Source organism: Equus caballus, chromosome 7 (genome assembly GCF_041296265.1).
Source record: "Equus caballus isolate H_3958 breed thoroughbred chromosome 7, TB-T2T, whole genome shotgun sequence".
NCBI classification, from domain to species: domain Eukaryota; kingdom Metazoa; phylum Chordata; class Mammalia; order Perissodactyla; family Equidae; genus Equus; species Equus caballus.
The window spans coordinates 19,889,457-19,908,208 of record NC_091690.1 but is presented as its reverse complement, the minus strand read 5'-3'; the positions used below and the strand labels follow the sequence as shown (position 1 = coordinate 19,908,208).

The 18,752-nt window shown below is 36.5% G+C and overlaps 1 protein-coding gene and 1 long non-coding RNA gene across 6 annotated transcripts in view; one reads left to right on the top strand and one right to left on the bottom strand.

Annotated features, from left to right (window-relative positions):
* The window catches only part of ARHGAP20 (Rho GTPase activating protein 20), a 117,780-nt gene that overhangs the window by 15,779 nt on the left and 83,249 nt on the right, over nt 1-18,752 (top strand). For all 5 annotated transcript variants that reach the window (XM_070272756.1, XM_001499897.6, XM_023644766.2 and 2 more), the window contains exon 2: nt 3,417-3,499. In XM_070272756.1, coding sequence (XP_070128857.1) covers nt 3,420-3,499 — 80 coding nt within the window. In that variant the 5' untranslated portion in view covers nt 3,417-3,419. The remainder of the gene's footprint in view (nt 1-3,416; nt 3,500-18,752) is intronic.
* The window catches only part of LOC138924970 (uncharacterized), a 72,493-nt gene that overhangs the window by 5,866 nt on the left and 47,875 nt on the right, over nt 1-18,752 (bottom strand). Inside the window, exons 3-5 of the long non-coding RNA XR_011440457.1 lie at nt 8,778-8,951; nt 7,374-7,506; nt 7,030-7,125 (exon numbers count right to left, since the gene is read on the bottom strand). This is a non-coding gene — a long non-coding RNA (uncharacterized lncRNA). The remainder of the gene's footprint in view (nt 1-7,029; nt 7,126-7,373; nt 7,507-8,777; nt 8,952-18,752) is intronic.

Here is an 18,752-nt window from a genome sequence, read left to right as displayed (position 1 = left end):
ACAGCTTCATCCAAGCTCCACCTCTTCTTTCCCATTTGGGGGTGGAGGAGTAAATAAATGCCACTTCATGTTCGGTTTTTAGCTCATATAAAATTCTGGTTTAGTTTTCCGGCCTGCTTAAGACTAGGTAAATGGTACAATTTCAAGAAAATCATTCCTGAAAGATTAATGGAACTGATTTTTTGGCCTAATATGTACCTTATCAATTTAGAAAAAAGATTACCTTTTTAAAAATATTCAGTTTCAGAATGGCATCCAATATTTATGAGGTCATCTAGATATTAAGCACTTGCATATTCTGAAAAATCACACTATGGATTGTGATTTTTTTAAATCTACCTTCTGTTTCCTGTGAGGCACAGAATCGTAGTTTTCCCTGTCACTGAACAACTGTGAAATTTGTTGGTGCTGGTATAAACATCGCCTCAACCTGTCATGACAAGTCTGTGCTGTTATACATTTGTAAAGGAGCAATACTCTCATTCTGTTTCCGTGTGTTGTATTTCACACAGTTGTTATAAACAAAAACAAAAACCAAGTCTTTATTGCCCGAGAAAAAGACTATTTGGTAATAACTGTAATAAGTGAATTTGTTTTGAAGTCACCATTGGCCCTTTGTTTTGCTACGCTTTTGAGCTAAAGAAAGAGATCTGTGTATTTTGAATGAATTAATACCTAAATCTATTTATTAAGCCCCGTTATATTGGCTACTTTAATACTTTTTATTACCTAGAAGAGAAATGAGTCCTGTGAATCCTAAATGCATGGTGTCTTTAATGTTTATTTTCTTGCATATCCAGGGTGAATCTTTGGTGGACGTTTAACATGAGAATATCAGAAATAGAAAGGACCTAAGAAACTATGTAGTCCACATTTCCTCATTTTGTAGATAAGGAAATGGAGGCCCAAAGCAGTGACTGAATTGCCTTGGGTTGCACATCTTATTGGTGGTAGAGTCTCAGTATAAACAATGGGACGTCGAATGAAAATACTGTTCTGCCTGTACTTTGATTGCATTGTCTTGAATATGAGTCCACTAGATGAGGTGGATACACTCTGCATTTAACTCACCATACATCTGGCAATTTTATAACTAAGAAAACAGTCTAATTACTATTTATACAAATGGTCCTCTACATTAGGTCCCCATGAAAAACTCCTACTTTAAAAGTGCCTTTACGGAAAAAGTTTGTCACCCTTCTTTGATTATCTATTCTGATGTTCAAAACCATCACTCTCAGAAAGATTTCCTTATATCAGAAAGTTTCAAATTTGGGGTCCATATTTCCCTAAGGAATCCATGTTATGCGGGTTTCTGATGTCCACAACCTGAGATCGACCTGAATTCTCAGTCTCCAGTTTAGCTGCATTTCTTTTTGCCTTATCTTGCTTGGAAGACATTTGCTGTCCTCTATATTAGAACTCTGCATTAACTTGGGATTATTACTGTTTCCAAATGAAGAATTTCCAGTCATTTTAGCTTTTCTCATAGGCCCTTTCCTCTCTCCATATTTTAAATCATTTTCATGACTGTGTTTTGAACCCTTTCCAAATTCTTTTTAAACCTGAAAGCCAAGGAGCTCAGAATTAGAAAGCATATATTAATGAAGATCTAGTTTAGGAGCTTGGATCTGCTGACGATAAAGTGGGTTATCAGAATCACTGGGGTTGGGAGGGATTACAGACTTCTGCGAATCTGAAGAAAACTGTGGGCTTTCTCCAGAAGGAAGGCACCAAATACATATCATGTAAAAAACTTTAGGACAATTTAACCTGCTCTGAAACTGATTCATGGTAGATGATTCTTGATTGAGAAGTGTGACATTCTGTATTTCTTACCCATTTGTTCCCTGTCCTGTATTACTGTTTTGTATAATTGTTTCAGTTGCTGTTGGAGCTATGCTAAGGAGATTTGGGCGTGTAGTTTCTACATGTGAGCCAAAAGATTAATAGGGGGAGCAGCAACACTGAGGTCATGGCACTGGTGACAACAATAATTTGGGAGAGATCCCTGGGGGCACAGTGAAGTTGGGGAATGAGAATTATGCCAAAGAAGTCCACGATCCCCTTCTCACTGGATGATTCTTCTCTGTTCCTGTGCTAGGATCCAAGTTTGATTTTACTAGCTAAGAAGCAGTTCCTTTATGAATCATGTAATGAGCTACTGACACTAAGCCAGATAGTTTTATGTGGTTCCTATTAGAGCAGCATCCAGTTCCCAAGCATGGCTGGCCTAGGCCCGCAGGCAGTGGGTGAGAACTATGGCCAGGATAGGGTGAGAGGGTAGATGGGGAAGAATGGCTCTGGTCATACAGCCGGAACTTGACTCAAGGCTGTTTGTGACTATATTGCCAATTTTACTCATCGGTAGCCAGTGGCAGGCCCTCTGACTCTGTCTACAGGTGTTAAATATATAAGATTGAATTTAGAGAGTAATCATCTGGATAATTCAAATTGAATAAAATCTCATTTACCACAAATTTTAAGTCCTCTGAAGCAGAGTACCTGAATTATCCAGTTAATCCTATATTTATATACCACTTAAAAAAGAAAAAAGTTCTCTTTTGTTTTTTTTTAAGTTACAGCAAAAAAATCTATTTGGAAGAAGGCATTCTGAAATGTGTAAATATTTAAATTTAAAGGTCTCTTAAATGTGTAAGAGGGGCCGCCTCATGGCCGAGTGGTTAAGTTCATGTGCTCCACTTCAGCGGCCCAGGATTTCACCAGTTTGGATGCTGGGTGCAGACATGGCACTGCTCATCGGGCCATGCTGAGGCGGCATCCCACATGCCACAACTAGAAGGACCCACAACTAGAATATGCAACTATATATGAGGGGATTTGGGGAGAAAAAGCAGGGAAAAAAAAAAAGACTGGCAACAGTTGTTAGCTCAGGTACCAATCTTAAAAAAAAAAAGTGTAAGAATTTAGTTTCCATCTTTTGCCTTAATTGTTTTTTCCTCCCTTTACTAGATCTCTTCAAATTCTGTCTTTCCGTAAAGCCCAGTTTGGGGCCTACCCTGCCTATGAAGTAGAGATAGTAGCACCTACTCCGATGACATTTTGGAGTATAAATGAGATAATCCAGTCCTGCTGTTAGCATAGGGCCTGGCACATAATATGCAATACATCTGTCCACTACAATTGATGCTAATGGTTATGATGATGCTTTTCCCGATACTTTGGTCAACGGTTAACCTCCTTCTTCTCTGACCGTAAAAAATACTTACTGCCTATACCACTTTTTGACAGTTTCTCTCCTAGTTTAGATGTTATTATTTTATCTCCGTAACAAGATTGCAAACTCCTTGATAGGCATGGATGAGCAATGCAAAACTTGCTGAATTGAATCGAAAATTAGCATTTACTTGCTTTACAAGCCACGTGGTCTTCATTTTGATGTTTTTTCTCAACAGAAGATGAAAACACTAGCAGAAAGGAGGAGGAGTGCTCCGTCTCTTATCCTGGATAAAGCCCTGCAAAAACGGCCTAGTACCAAGTAAGTGAAAAGCTTTGTATTACGCATTTGGTGTGTGCTACGTTTTTTTAATGTGTGGGGTGGTTTGTTTTTTTTATCAGCACCCGAATTCTCTGTTTAGTAATAGAAAATAGGACTTCTGTTCTGAGGTTGTTGAGTAAGGCCTGTTCTTCTTATGTGAATCATAAAGCCGTTGAGAGCTGGTACCTGTAATCAGTTGCTTTAAAACTGATTCAAAACTGAATCGAACACCACATAGTACACACACGTGCAGATTCCACATATCATTAAAGCTTATTTATAGAAATAATTAGAAGTCAGAATACTAAAAGATGAGCTATTTTAAGCACCATGCATGTTTGGGTATGCACAAACCTCTGCTTATTTTTTTTCCTAAGGTGATGCCTGTGCAAGAGTATAAGGCAAGTTTTTACCAATTTTAGATATGAAGAAAGACAGTCAGATTAGGATTATTAAAAAATGGAATGTTGATTTCCTTTAGGCATTATTGGTCAAATTAATTAGTGAATTAATTAGTGAAATCTGAAGTGGAAAGACAAGCTAAATATCTATTGAAATGACCATTTCACCTATTAAGGCTAAATACTATTTCAATGAACATTTTAAGAAAGTCTTTCAAAATGTGTAGAAATTGAATGGATATTCATCATTAATTTATTCACTAATTTTTAAATGGCATTTTAACTCAGAGGAGCTTTTATGGTCAAAGGAATCCTGTGATGATTTTCCTCTATCTGTGAATCCTTTTTTGTAAAGTGAAGTCCTGATCACTTTTACTTAAAGTGAGTGTATATCAGATATTTCTATGAATCACATGCTCATTTAGCATAAAATCTCTATGAAGGCAAGACATTTTTTTCAGTGCCGAAAAGAAATTATATAGCCAAATCCCAATTAGTGAAACTTTCAGAATACTTAGGTCACTCACTCTCTTCTTAGGACTTAACAAGTTCTCAGATTCAGGCGGCTCCCCCAACAGCCCCCGAAAAGACACATGCTTTAGTCATTGAGTTGAGCAGGAAATGTAAATTACTTTTAATAGATGCCTAATCAAAATTTAATTAGAAAGATATTCTTCTGCCAAATAAATAATATCGTAATACATTTCAATGCCATATGTAAATGACTTTGGGGTTTTTTTTTTATTATTACTTTTTTGGTGAGGAAGATTGACCCTGAGCTAACATCTATTGCCAATCTTCCTCTTTTTGCTTGAGGAAGATTGTTGCTGGGCTAACATCTGTGCCATCTTCCCCTATTTTGTATGTGGGATGCTGCCACAGCATGGCTTGATAAGTGGTGTGTAGGTCTGTGCTGGAGATCCAAATCTGCAAACCCTGGGCCACTAAAAGGGAGTGCACGAACTTAACCACTATGCTACCAGGCCAACCCAACTTTTGGATTTTTTGTTTGGATAAAAGAGAATAGTTATATCTTCACGATTTGACCTTTATTACCTAGAAACTCAGGAGAAAGTATTTTTAGGTGAGGTAGAAAGAGGAGGCCGAATTATCAGTACAACTGTCTTTAATTCTAATATATATGTAAAAATAGCTTTATTCCTACTTTTTTAAAAAGAGATAAACAGTGTTAGGTAAAATGTCTTATTGGAAGCTTCTGGGATGGATGTGTACTAGGCTTTTCAATTAAAAGTAGCCCTTATAGGGGCTGGCCCCGTGGCCAAGTGGTTAAGTTCGCGCGCTCGGCTGCAGGCAGCCCAGTGTTTCGTTGGTTCGAATCCTGGGCGTGGACATGGCACTGCTCATCAAACCACGCTGAGGCAGCGTCCCACATGCCACAACTAGAAGGAGCCACAACGAAGAATATGCAACTATGTACCGGGGGGCTTCGGGGAGAAAAAGGAAAAAATAAAATCTTTAAAAAAAAAAAGAAAAAGACTCTCGGGAGAGTATTTAAAAAAAAAAAAAAAAAAAAGTAGCCCTTATATCAGAGAAACTTTAACCTGAGATCAGGGGTCAGTAGTGGCCCCCCTAATCCAGGATGAGAATCTGTAACAGTATACATGTAGCTACTGAAAGTTTGTACGGGCAAGTGGTTCTCAGCAGGGTGGTACTAACCTCTAGGGGGCATTTTAGAATTTTGTGGAGAATTTGAGTTTGTCTCAGTGATTTGGTGGTCAGTGGCTAGAGATGCTAGACATCAAGTAATGCACATGACATCCTACGTAACAAAGAATTGTGTGGTTCCTGCATGGCTTTTGAATGTTCAGTGTATGGCATTATTTGTGAAAGGAAAAAAAACCCACTTTATATAACTATCTATGCCTGTAACTTAACTCTATTTTATATATAAATATGAAGTATTTTTATCTAGTTTTAATAAACACTAAATTTTCAAGCAATGTAGCTACCTTCCATATCAAGAGATAATTGTACTTTGTATTGTTTGGAACCATTTCACAAAATAGTTTGGCTTTACTTCATTTTCCTGTCCTTGTTGCATGGAATGGTTTCTTACCATCCTACTTCTCTTAAATTTAAATATATTAATTGTAAGTAGGTGTAAGCATCTGACTACTTCATTTCCTTTTAGTATAGTTGTGCCTGAGCATATACCTATTGAAATATATAATTTATTATTAATTACTTTCATTTCATGTTTCTTTATATTTCTGTTAGGATATTTTATTGATAGTTTTGAAAATCTGTTAAATATCTGAATTTTATTTCAGGATAGAAAAGGAGGAATTGAGGTAAATATATATGCATAGACTTTTTTTTTTTTGCTGAGGAAGATTACCCCTGAGCTAACATCTGTCATCAGTCTTCCTGTTCTTTTTGCTTGAGGAAGATTACCCCTGAGCTAACATCTGTGCCAGTCTTCCTCCACTTTATATGTGGGTCACTGCCACAGCATGGCTGGCAAGTGGTGTAGGTTCATGCCTGGGATCCAAACCCACTAACCTGGACTGCCAAAGTGGAGCACAATGAAGTTAACCACCATGCCACAGGGCTGGCCCCTGCATACACTTTTATATAGCAAACGGGCATGGGGTCTGATAGGACTGAGAACGACTGATACAGATGAAGCATCAGGTTAGGGAAAATGCTCACACTTAACCTGACTTACTGGGATTGTTTTGAGTTAGAGAACTAATATGATAATGTACAACCATGTCCCTCTCCATTTCTGCCTTCCCATCACCTCTGCAATAATTGGTGCCTACGTTAGAGCCAGTTCCCCAAATTTCTCCCTCAGAAATAGTGAAATATGATAGGTTTTCTGTCAAAATAACCACAGGATAAACAAGTTTATTTAAGTTGTATATGTTTCAAAGTTCAGTTTATTTCCTATGAGTTTCTCTAGGTCAGTAATCTGAGTGTATATTGCTGAGGAACAGGACCTTCATCTTAGTTATGGAAATAATGCTTTGACTCTGTAGTGTTGGCTGGTTAATGTGTACAAAAACAAAAGCTGTTGGGTGTTGAATGTGTACAGAATATTTGTAAGTAATGTCATCTCAGGATTGGAAAGAACCTAAAGGTCATCTAGTCTGGTGGTTTCCAAACCTTTCGAAGTCACTATCCTCCGGTGGGACCCAGGCATCTGCATATTTTTGAAAAACGCTTCATTGTTGATTCTGATAGGCTCTTGGTGGAGAACCACTATGGCAACAAAAGATTTCTTTTTTAAAATAACACTTTTGAAAAATGAATACCAAATTTTAAGAAAGTACAGAATTATAATATGTATTTCTTATAAAACAAATAATGTGGATGTTATAAAACAAAAAGCAAAGTCCCCATTTCATCCCCAGGGGTAACCACTATTAATCATTTGTATGCCCTTCTAAACCCTTGTCTATGCAAATGTGATTACAATTATTTGCTTTCCCTAATGTTTAAATTCTTACTTTAACATAGATAGATTAGTTCTTTCCATTTTGAAGTCTTGCAGGTTCTTTTTGAAATTAGAGATCAAATCCTCTTGTAACAACCATTCAAGAGAGTCTTAGAATTTTGTCCATCTTTATATATTGTATGTTCCTGAAAAGTTATATAAATCAGATTTTTATTAATTATTTATGAACTTGGTATTTAAAGAAATCCTGTAGTGAATTGTTTTATAAAGTGAATCACTTCTTTTTCCAAAGTTGTTAAAAATAACTCAAATTTTCATAATTAGAATTTTGCTTTTCTATCACTCATACCCAGGAAGCATGAAAAATTTAGAAAGTTCAAGCTGATTGCACACCTATTTCAAGTCGAACTTTATACGACAAAATTCTGGTACATGAAAAGAATCTTTACTATCTCTTTATGTGTAATATGAGAACTAACCTGTAAAAGATTCTTGTACACTGTGGGTGCAGACAGCAAAGAAATAGTGTGTTTTATTTACTAGCATTTCATATTTCTTGAATTACAGCAATATTTGATTTTAGATTTGCAGTAGAACCTTACTATTTCTACTGTTGTCCCCTAGATAAGATGTTACTTCGTAATTAATGACTTTCAGATGATAAAGCTTTTGTTCAAAGTTTAGCAGACATCCATAGGGGATTTCAAAGAATCCTTTCATTAACAGCTGTTGCTGAATTTTCACTGAATTTAATGAACAAGAGCTAAGTTTAAAAGAGGAGGGAAGAGTGAACTGGGTTTGTGTGTTGTCAAACATAGTTTTATCTCCAGTGTTCTTTTATCAATCCATACATACATAAGTACATAAGGAGAGGCAGTTTAGAGAGTGAAACATTTTTTTGCGTGTGTAGACACCATTCAGATCAGCTGTAGGTGATTTCTCTAAGTAATTATTATATTACGGCTGCACTCCACTGTTCTTACTCTCATACACAATAGTGTTCAGTTCTGTGTTTAAGGACGACTTCACCTCATGTAATTGTCATCCTCCTGGTAAGCCTCCGGGCACCTATTTTAGAGGGCTTAGTTTCCTTAAAAGTAAAACGAGAGTGTTGAACTTGTTATCTATTAAAACCCTTCTACCAGTTCTCTGGCTATATAGTTATGATTTGTTGAAATTCAACAAATCAAAAGACTTCCCTACTCATATTCTGAATTCTAATCATTCTTAATTACTTGCAGTTTCCTAAACACACTATGCTCTCTAGCACTGGCTCAATTGTCACTTCCTTCAGGAACTTCTCCAACCTTTCATAGATGACATTCATGTTCCTATAGCACCTTGTGTATCTTTCAACCAAACACCCAGCCCACGGCATTGGCATCACCATTTATGTCAAACATGACACTGTTTAATGTCTCTGCCATTTATTAATAAAATAATGCCTTGTACATACCTGGTATTCGATTATTACTTGTTGGATGACTTAGTGAATGAGCAAGTTACTCCATTTCCAAACCAAAATAGGAATTTAATAAGTTGGCACAGTAAGTTTCTGACTTTCCTCTCCTCCTGTTAGTTGCCAGTACATAAGAGACTTTCCTTGTTCATTAGTACCATTTGTGAAATTCTGGCCAGGGAAAAAGGAAGATTCCTTTTAAAAAATGATTCTGAGTTATTGTTAGGAAGTTATTTCATGCAGCAAAATACCACAGGAACTCATGTATGTTGTCTGGAAATACCACATATATTGGCATTCTTGTGGTATTTCTTTGTTGTTTACTGAGGGATAAATTCAAGTCATGCAAACTTTCTCTCCTTCTGGGAATTTCTGTTCGTTTGTTTTGATATGGTATTCAGCCCACCTTGTAGAACTTACACAAAAATATACACAGATTGTTTTAAGTTACAATCTGTTAGCATTTTTAAGTTGGTATTCACCTGTCTATCTCCATCCTCCCCTCCAAATTAATGTATTGTGTGTATGCTGTTTGCAGGACTTTGTGCTAGATACTTTACATATATTACCTTTTACATCTCTGCTTACTGCTTTTGGGAGGAGAAAAAGATGATGCTAGGGAAGCATTGTGGTATGGCAGAAAGTGCTTGGGCTGTGGCCGCATTCAAATGCTGGCTCTCCATCCTGATTTCCTGTTTGACTTTGGATAACTTACCTAATCTCCGAGTCTCAGTTTTTTCCTCTGTAAAATATGAATCTAATGCTTGCGTCATAGAATATAAAACGTGAAAATGCTTAGAAGATTGACTTAGTTATTATTGATCGCCTCTTTCTTTCCCTTAGATATATTTCATTTTCAAGCTTTAAACCTCCTGACTCATCCAGCAGAGTCAACTTTATTAATGAAAAGCACCTACTTTGTCATTACAGCATAGTAGCAAATCATTGAGCTTGGCTCATTATATAGTGGAATTGAGTCAAAGGTTTGCCCTGGGTCACACAGTTGATTATAGCATCAGAGACAGGACTGGAAACCCAGGTCTCTGGTCTTGATGGAATATTGTTTGCATTATACAAACAAAAGGAGTATGATATAGTGCCTGAGAGCATGGATTCTGGAGCCAAATTACTAGGTTTAAATCCTGATACTGCCCCTTACTAGCTGTGTGATCTTGGGTAAGTTTTTAAACCAGGAATAATAACAAAACCTACCTCATAAGGTTGTAAGGAAAACTAAATGGGTCTTATACATATAAAGTTCTTAATGAAGTCTCTAGCATGTAATCAGTGCTATATGTATGAAGGCTATTTATTATTATTACTAGTAGTAGTAGCAGTAGTAATAACAGAAGTAGAAGTACACGTTATCCTGCTGGAGAGACTCTTTGAGGAAATAGGAAATAAAAAAGATGAAAGATACAGTCTGGAATCCAGCTAATATAACTATATATATAACTAAATATAATAACTCTAATATTAAATTCATTTTAGAGAAACAGTTATATTTCTAGATCTGGCCTGAAGCAAGATTAGCTCAGAACATTGTGAATTTATTCTTGGTAGACCGTGACAACTCTTGCAGTCCCCCTAGACAGAAGTTCCAAGTATGCCTAGAACCATTCTGCAAAATAAAGGCTTGAGACACGGAGGATTGACCTTGTTTTTTCAGCCGCTTGAGATGAAGAGGCTCTAGGAGATTCATGTGTGCCAAATCTAGAATCAAGGTTAGGCATATAGAGATTTGGCTGGTTTGGGGTAAGGATGTGAGGGGGAGAGAGCCAAATCAGAAGACTTTGGAGAAGCAGGAAAGCAGCTGTTTGCTAATTGGCTTCTGCTTCCTTTTGGTCAGTTCACTCCTGTTGTGCATGAGCACACGCACACACACACACACACACACACATATATACATATACGCAGTCACTCATGCTAACATTGTCCTACTCAGACTGCCTCCCATTGTGTTCTACAAATTCCTCATCATTCCATTTCCTTTTTTCTGTATGTTAGCATCACAATTTTAATATTAGTCTAAAATGGATGGTAATTTACAGTATTTTCAAATGCAAGGAGTACATTTATATTCTAGAGTAGTTTGCTGAGGGTTGTGGTCAAATGTGCTTTCATTACAGAATGAAAAACCACCTCTACCTATGATAGTTTGGTGTGGACTTTCTAGATATGGTCATTGGAATGAACTGAATGACCTCATAAAGGCCACTCTCATGGTGTGACTCTAAGATAGTTGTGGTAACAGTTTGATATAATTTAAAGGAAAAGTCCATTTGAAAGAGAAGTTACTAGACTTTCATTTGGAATTCTATAAACCTTCTGTACTTAGATACATACAGTTTCTTGGTACAAGACTTTTAAATAAAATTTTGAATTTTAGAAAATCTTTTTAAGACCTTTTAAAATCACAATAAACTATACTGACATCTTATCTTAGAAAAAAAATCTGCCAAACACTCTTCATTGTGCCACCTTGCATTACCTGCCAGTTGGTTCTCCATAAGGCCTATTCCTACAGTTTTAGACAATATGTTCTGAGGTTTTAATTGAGAGGCCCATGGATGATTCAAGGTACGTGATGAGAAAAACACAATGTAATACATGAAGATTGCCAGCAGTCTGCAAGATCCCTTCTTTCCTTGCGAGGAACATTTTCCAAAGTTGTAAAATTCAGATGTAAAGGAAAGAGACAGCAATTGCTTTATAAGGTGGCAGAGTTGGCAAATTTTTACCAAAATGGAATTCATTGCTTTGTCAAGCAAAAGGCTTCCCAGGCCCACATACCACTTTATTCTTTTCAAGCTAGTTTTCATAATCTCTAAAAATGATCAAATACATCTGTTCCTGGTGTAGTATGCTGTTTTCCCTTGTGAGATTCTGGGAGGAAATCTTTAAAGGATTATATTAAGGCTCTCCACATTCTAGTGAGCTTTGACAGGGTCAAATTAATTTATTTTTGCACTTGCAGAACAGTACATCCGTTTAATTTCTTCATTCCAACCATAGCCTAATTTGCTAATTGATAATTGATTCAATTTTATCTTTCATTTTGGCACCAGGAAAGCACTACCTCGCTAGCAAATGTGTGTTCCCTCTTCCTCACCCGCCTCCACTGGGTTAGCAGGCTGTCCCAAGACATCTTTACTATCTTGGGTTAGATACTCCCTTCTCCTGTACAGCTGGAAAGCTGGGATTTCTCAAAGGAGCTTTGGAATTTCAAGATCAACTTTCCTTCAGGACCCTGAGAAAAGGACATATGAAGGAAGAAGAATCGCTACTGTTACTGAGAAGCTTCATACTATTGTGTTAAGAAACTGCAGACTCTGGAGCCATTCTTCCTGAGTTTGAATCTGGCCCTTCTTCTTACCAGGTGTGAGAACTTTGGCAAGTCCCTTAAGCTCTTCAGGCCTCGCTTTCCCCATCTGTAAAATGGGGATAACTTGACAGGAGATTAAAAGAGTTAATATTATAATGTATCTGGCACATTGTGTTATATAAGTTTTCATTAAAATTATTAAAGATAATTCTCATACTGCCCTGTCACATGATGTCTAATTTTCTTAGTGTTCCAAGTTTAGGTCTTGTTTTCTCACCTTAACTATCTGCTTTTTGAGTGAAGGGACCGTGTTTTCTACTTTTCAAATCTGCACGTTCAGTGTTGCGTATAGAACATATACTCTGTAATATTAGCTGAGTTGAATGAGTGATTCCTGTCTTGCCCTGGCTAAGTAGGTCACCTCTCAGTTGGAGTAGAAAGAAGGGGAAGAGTCCACTGCTGCCTGAGAAAGTAAGACAGCCAGTGTTGAAAAACCACTCAAAGAAATGTCAGTTCTGGAGTGACCGGCTGTTTAATGTATATTGATTTAATGCTTACGTGTTTAACATGTCATCTGTATTGTGAGTCACTGCCATTGATTCTCTGATGCTGAGTTCCTGGTATAATGAGAAGACACAGAAAGTGGATTCTCGTCCCTGCTCTATCACTGTATGATTCTGATAAAGTAACTAACCTTTCTGCAACTAGGACTCGTTCCCCAAGTGTCAATGCTAGGGAGGAGGCGGAGGGTGAAGGTTGCTAAGTCCTTTACTTCCTCCACCAGCCCCAACTGTTACAATTTTGTGTTTCTTTCTGCTAACTGTAACTCAGTCACAAGGAGAATGGAAAATGGTTTGAACAGACCTTGCAAACCCTTTTATCACAACTCTTAAAATGTCTCCGAGAGTGTTTCTGTCACGCTACTGAGGAACAAGTACCTCCTTTATCCCCTTGCAGTGCAAAGGTCAAGCGTGTGGCATCTTTGGTCTGTTTATTGTCATAATGTCACTTTGGTAGGCAGCCTCAGAAATGGCCCCAGTGGTTCCTGCCTCCTGCTATTCACGCCTTTGTCTAATCCTGTCCCACACTGTATCAGAATTTATCTGTGTAATCAATAGGATATGGCAAAAATATGGTGTGTCACTTCCAAGATTAGGTTATAAAAGACCAAGCTTCTGTCTCAGTTGCTCTCACACTCTCTTTGTCTCTCTGATCACCTGCTCTGGAGGAAGCCATGTCCTGAGCAGCTCCATGGAGAGGCCTATAAGGGGAAGAATGAAGCCTTCAGCCAGAAGCCACATGAGTGAGCTTGGACCTGGATCTTCCAACCCTAGTCAAGTCTTCAGAGATTGTAGTCTCAGCTTGACTACAACCTGCTAAGAGACCTAAGTCAGACCCACCCAGCTAAGCCGCTCCCTGGTTCCTGACCCTTAGAAACTGGGTGAGGTAATAAATGTTTATTGTTTTAAGCTGCTGTGTTTTGGGGTAATTAGTTACGCAGCAGTAGATAACCAATACAGCCATCTTTAAGTTATGAAACTAGCTTTCTAGAATGTTTCTCCTATGCACCTTTTATGTGTTATTGTAGCTAGAAGTGAAAAGACGGAAATAGATGCTGTTCCCATTTATAAATGAAAATGCTCATTCCTCATATCATGTAATTTGTTGGAAAATGGGCCAGGTGACATTCATTCGTTCTTTCTTTAATCTTTATTGAGATACAGTTCATACCATTAAATTTACTTGTTTAGTGTACAATTCAGTAGTTTTTAGTATATTCACAGAGTTGTGCAGCCATCACCACAATCTTAAAACATTTTCATCCCTCCATAGCCATTAGCTGTCATTCCTCATTGTCTCCCATGTCCTTTCTTGCCCTATCTCCAGCTCTAGGCAACTACTGATCTCTTTTCTGTCTCTATAGCTTTTCCTCTTCTGGACGTTTCATATAAACGCAGTCATGCACTATGTGGTCTTTGATGACTGGCTTGTTTCAGTTAGCACGTTTTCAAGATTCATCAATGTTGTGGCTTGTATCAGTACTTCATTACTCTAATTGTCAAATAATATTCCATCATATGGATAAATATACCACATTTTGTTTATTTGCTCATCAGTTGATGGTCATTTGGGTTATTTCCACCTTTTAGCTATAATGAGGAATGTTGCTGTGAACAGTCATGTACAAGTTTTTGGGTGGATGTATGTTTCATTTCTGTAGGATACATACTTAGGAGTGGAATTGTTGGGTCATATGGGAACCATGTTTAGCTTTTTGAGGAACTGCCAAACTGTTTTCCAAGATATCTGCACCATACTGCGTTCCCACCAGCAGTATCTGAACATTCTCATTTCTTGACATCCTTACCAACCCTTGTTACTTTCCATCTTTTTTACTATAGCCATATTAGTGAGTGTGAAGAGATGTCTTCTCATGGTTTTCATTTTCATTTCCCTTATAATGTTGAGCATCTTTTCATATGTTTGTTTGCCATTTGTGTATCTTTCTTGGGAATTTTCTATTTAAAACTTAGAGCATTTTTATTTGGATTATTTGTCTTTCTATTTGGGTATTCTATTCCTTCTTGAGTCAATCTGGTAATTTGTTTCTTTTAAGGAATATGTCCATTTTATCCCAAGTCCATTAAGTTGGTGGTCGATTTAATCACCACAAAGTTATGCATAATATTCTTTTATGTTTTAATCTCTGTAAGAACTGTAATGATATTCCTTTTTTCATTCTTGATATTAGTAATTTGCAAATTCTTTTTTGTCAAAGTCAGTCTAGCTAGAGGTGCATCAATTTTTTTTATCTTTTCAAAGGACTAGCTTTTGATTTTGTTGCTTTTCTTTGTTGTTTGTTCACTTCCTATTTCATTGATTTTTTTTCTTTGCTGAGGAAGATTTCACCCTAAGCTAACATCTAAGGCAAATCTTCTTGGTTTTTTTTGTGTTTTTTTTTTTTGCTGAGGAAGATTTGCCCTGAGCTAACATCTGTTGCCAATCTCTCTCTTTCTGTATGTGAGCCACCATCACAGTATGGCCACTGACAAGTAGTATAGGTGGCCAGGAACCAAACCCAGGCCACCAAAGCAGAGCATGCTAAACCCAACCACTAGGCAACTGGGGCTGGCCCTGATTGTTTTTAGAAGATTTATTGGAGTATAATTATGTGCAATAAAGTACCCATAGTCGAAGTGTGCAGTTTGTTAAGTTTTATACATTATGCACCCATGAAACTATCACTACAATCAAGATAATGAACATTTCCATGACCTCCAAAAGTTCCTTCATGTGCCTTTGTAATCTTTTTTTTCTTGTTCCCCTAACAGCCTTTCCTCAGGCAATCAGTGATCTACCTGATGTCACTATAGGTTAGTTTGCATTTCTGAGAAGTTTATATAAATACCATGTTACTTTTTATTGCTGAGTAGTATTGCACTGTGTGAGTATACCACAATTTGTTTATCCTTTTTACCTGCTGGTAGGAGTTTTTCCAGTTTTGTGATTAAAAGTAAAGCTGCTTTGTACATTTATGTACAAGTATTTGTGTGTACTTTTATTTCCTTTATATTTCTCTGTAATTACCAAGAAGTAGATTGGCTGGGTTGTATGGTAGATGTATTAAGAAACTGCCAAATTGTTTTCCAAAGTGGTTGTACCGTTTTATATTCCCACTAGCAGTGTATGAAAGTTCCAGTTGTTCCATATCTTCACCAACATTTAGTATGGTCAGTGTTTTTAATTTTAGTCATTCCTGTATTTGTCATATCTTTTTGTGGTTTTAATTTCTATTTCTCTGATTGCTGATGAAGTTGCACATCTTTTCACGGGCTTATTTGGCATCCATATATCATCTTTGGTAAAGTGTCAGTTCAGATCAAGAGATCTGAATTCATTTTTTATTTGGTTGTTTGTCTCATTGTTGAGTTTTAACTATTCTTTATAAATTCCAGATTGTGCCGCCCAGTATGGCAGCCGCTAACCACTGGCAATTTAAATTTAAATTAATTAAAATTAAATACTATAAATTCAGCTCTCTAGTCACACTAGCTGCATTTCCAGTGCTCACTTAGTCATATATGAATGGTGAATATCTATTGGACAGTGCAGATATAAAATATTTCCATAATCAGAGAATTCTGTTTGCAGTGCAGTTCCAGATATAAGTCCTTTGTTGAGCATATGTTTTGTGAATATTTTCTCCTAATAGGTAGCTTCCCTTTTCATTCTAATAACAGTTGTTTCAGAGAGCCAAATTTTAAATTTTGATGAAATCTATCATTTTTTTCTTTTACATTTTTGTGCATTCTGTGTTCTGTTAAAAGATTTGTTTTCTAGACCCAAGGTTGAAATTTCCTTCTATGTATTATTTTAAAATTTTTATAGTTTCAGATTTTACATTTAGGACTAAGATTCATTTTGAATTAATTTTTGTATATCATATGAGATCAGGTTGATGTTCATTTTTATTGAATATAGCCATCCAGTTGTTCCAGCACAGTTTTTGAAAAGATTATCCTTTCCCCATTTGTCTTTGCACCTTTATCAAAATGATCATTTGGCTTGTAAATATGTGTCTACTTCTGGACTCTCTTTTGTTCTTCATGCTAGTATCAACACTGTCTGGATAACTGTGGCTTTAAAATATGTTTTTAAATCAGGTTGTGTGAATCCTTCAACTTTGTTCTTATTTCTCAAAATTGTTTTGATATTAGGTCCTATAAGTTTCCATATAAATTTTTTAATCAACTTGACGGTTTCTATAAGAATGCTGCTGGGGATTTTATTGATGGTTGAATTTCGTTGATAGCAATGTGGGTAAAATCAACATTTTAGCAATATTGAGTCTTCCCATCCATGGACACGGTATCTCTTAACATTTATTTCAGTCTGCTTTTATTTCTATCAGAAATACTTTATAGTTTTCAGTGTCTTACACATATTTTGTCAAATTTATCCCTAGGTATTTTATATTGTTTGATGCTATCATGATTGGTACAGTTTTTAAATTTCAACTTCTAGTAGTTCATTTCTAGTATATAGAAAAAATATATGTTTATTTATATGATTGTAACCAGCAACTTTATTAACTTCACTACTTCTACTTCTAGTAGCATTTTTTGGTAGCTTCATTAGGATTTTCTACATAAACCATCATATCCTCTCACTCAGTGCCCCTTATATTAATGAGGTTTCTCCACTTTGGCTATTGGGAACTTGAACGATTTCCACCCCATGAGTTCAGGATATTGTCCTACCTGCTTTTTTCTGGTGGTTATTTCGCCAACCTCGAAGTGTGTGTTTCGAAATGTGTGTCGTTTCCTGACACACACACGTTGACCAGTTCTCAGATGAAAGCTTGGGTGGAACCCTTTGCGCATCTCTGAGCTCTGTCTCTGGACAGCTCTTTCCCCATTGGTACTCTGCTTGTGAATTCTCCCCGCTCTGGCCTCCTCGAATTCTCTCACCTCTCTCTCTTCAATCTGAGCCCTGTTTGGCTCCCTCTTCCCTGCACTATGGAGTGGAATTTCTCTCTAGGCATCAATTTGAGACACTCTTAGGGCTTACCTCATGTTTCCCTTCTCTTAGGGATCACTGTTTTGTGCTCCTGTTGTCCAGTGTCTGAAATGGTTGTTTCATATTTTTTTTCTTTTTCTTATTTTCTTTTAGTAGTTTAAGTTATTTGAGCATGGTTGGGATTAGAAATCTGTATTTTAATGACTTTTGCTCATATCTTTATTTCTTCCTCCCTTTCACTTATTTTGGATCTTATTTGTTCTTTTCCTAACGTCTTAAAATGGAACTTGGATTACTGATTTTAAACCATTCTTCATTTATAAAATGAGGTATTTTTTCTATGCTTTAGTTGCATACTACAAATTTGGATATGTTGTGTTTTCATTCTCAATTCAAAATGTTTTCTAATTTCCATGTGATTTCTTCTTATACACGTGGTTATTGTTTTGTGTTGTTTAATTTCCAAGTATTTCAGGACTTTCCTGATGTCTTTCTGTTGTTGATTCCTCATTTAGTTCTGTTGTAATTGGAAAACATCCTCTGTATGATTTCTGCAAATTACCTACTAGGATTTTGATTGGTATTGCACTGAATCTGTTGATCAGTTAGAGTAGAATTGATATCTTAACAATATTGAGTCTTCCAACACATGAACGAGATATATTTCTCCGTTTATTTAGATCTTCTTTAATATCTATCACCAGTGTTTTATAGTTTTCAGTGTACCGATATTTTACTTATTTTGTCATATTTACCCCTAAGTATTTCATATTTTAATGCTATTTGTAAACTATATTTTTTATTTCTTTTTTCAAGTGTTTGTTGCCTGTGTGTAGAAATACAATTGATTTTTGTACATTGTACTTTATCTATCCTGCAACCTTGCCAAATTCACTTAGTAGTTTTTTGTTGGTTCTGTTGAATTTTGTACATGGCCTATCATGTTGTCTGTGAGCAAGGATAGTTTTACTTCTTCCTTCCAATCTGGATGCCGTTTATTTCCTTTTCTTGCCTGTTTTCTCTGGCCGAAACCTGCAGTACAGTGTTGAAGAGAACTGGTGATGGTGGACATCTTTGTCTTATTCCTGATATTAGGAGGAAAGAGGGAGTGACTTCTATTCCAAGAT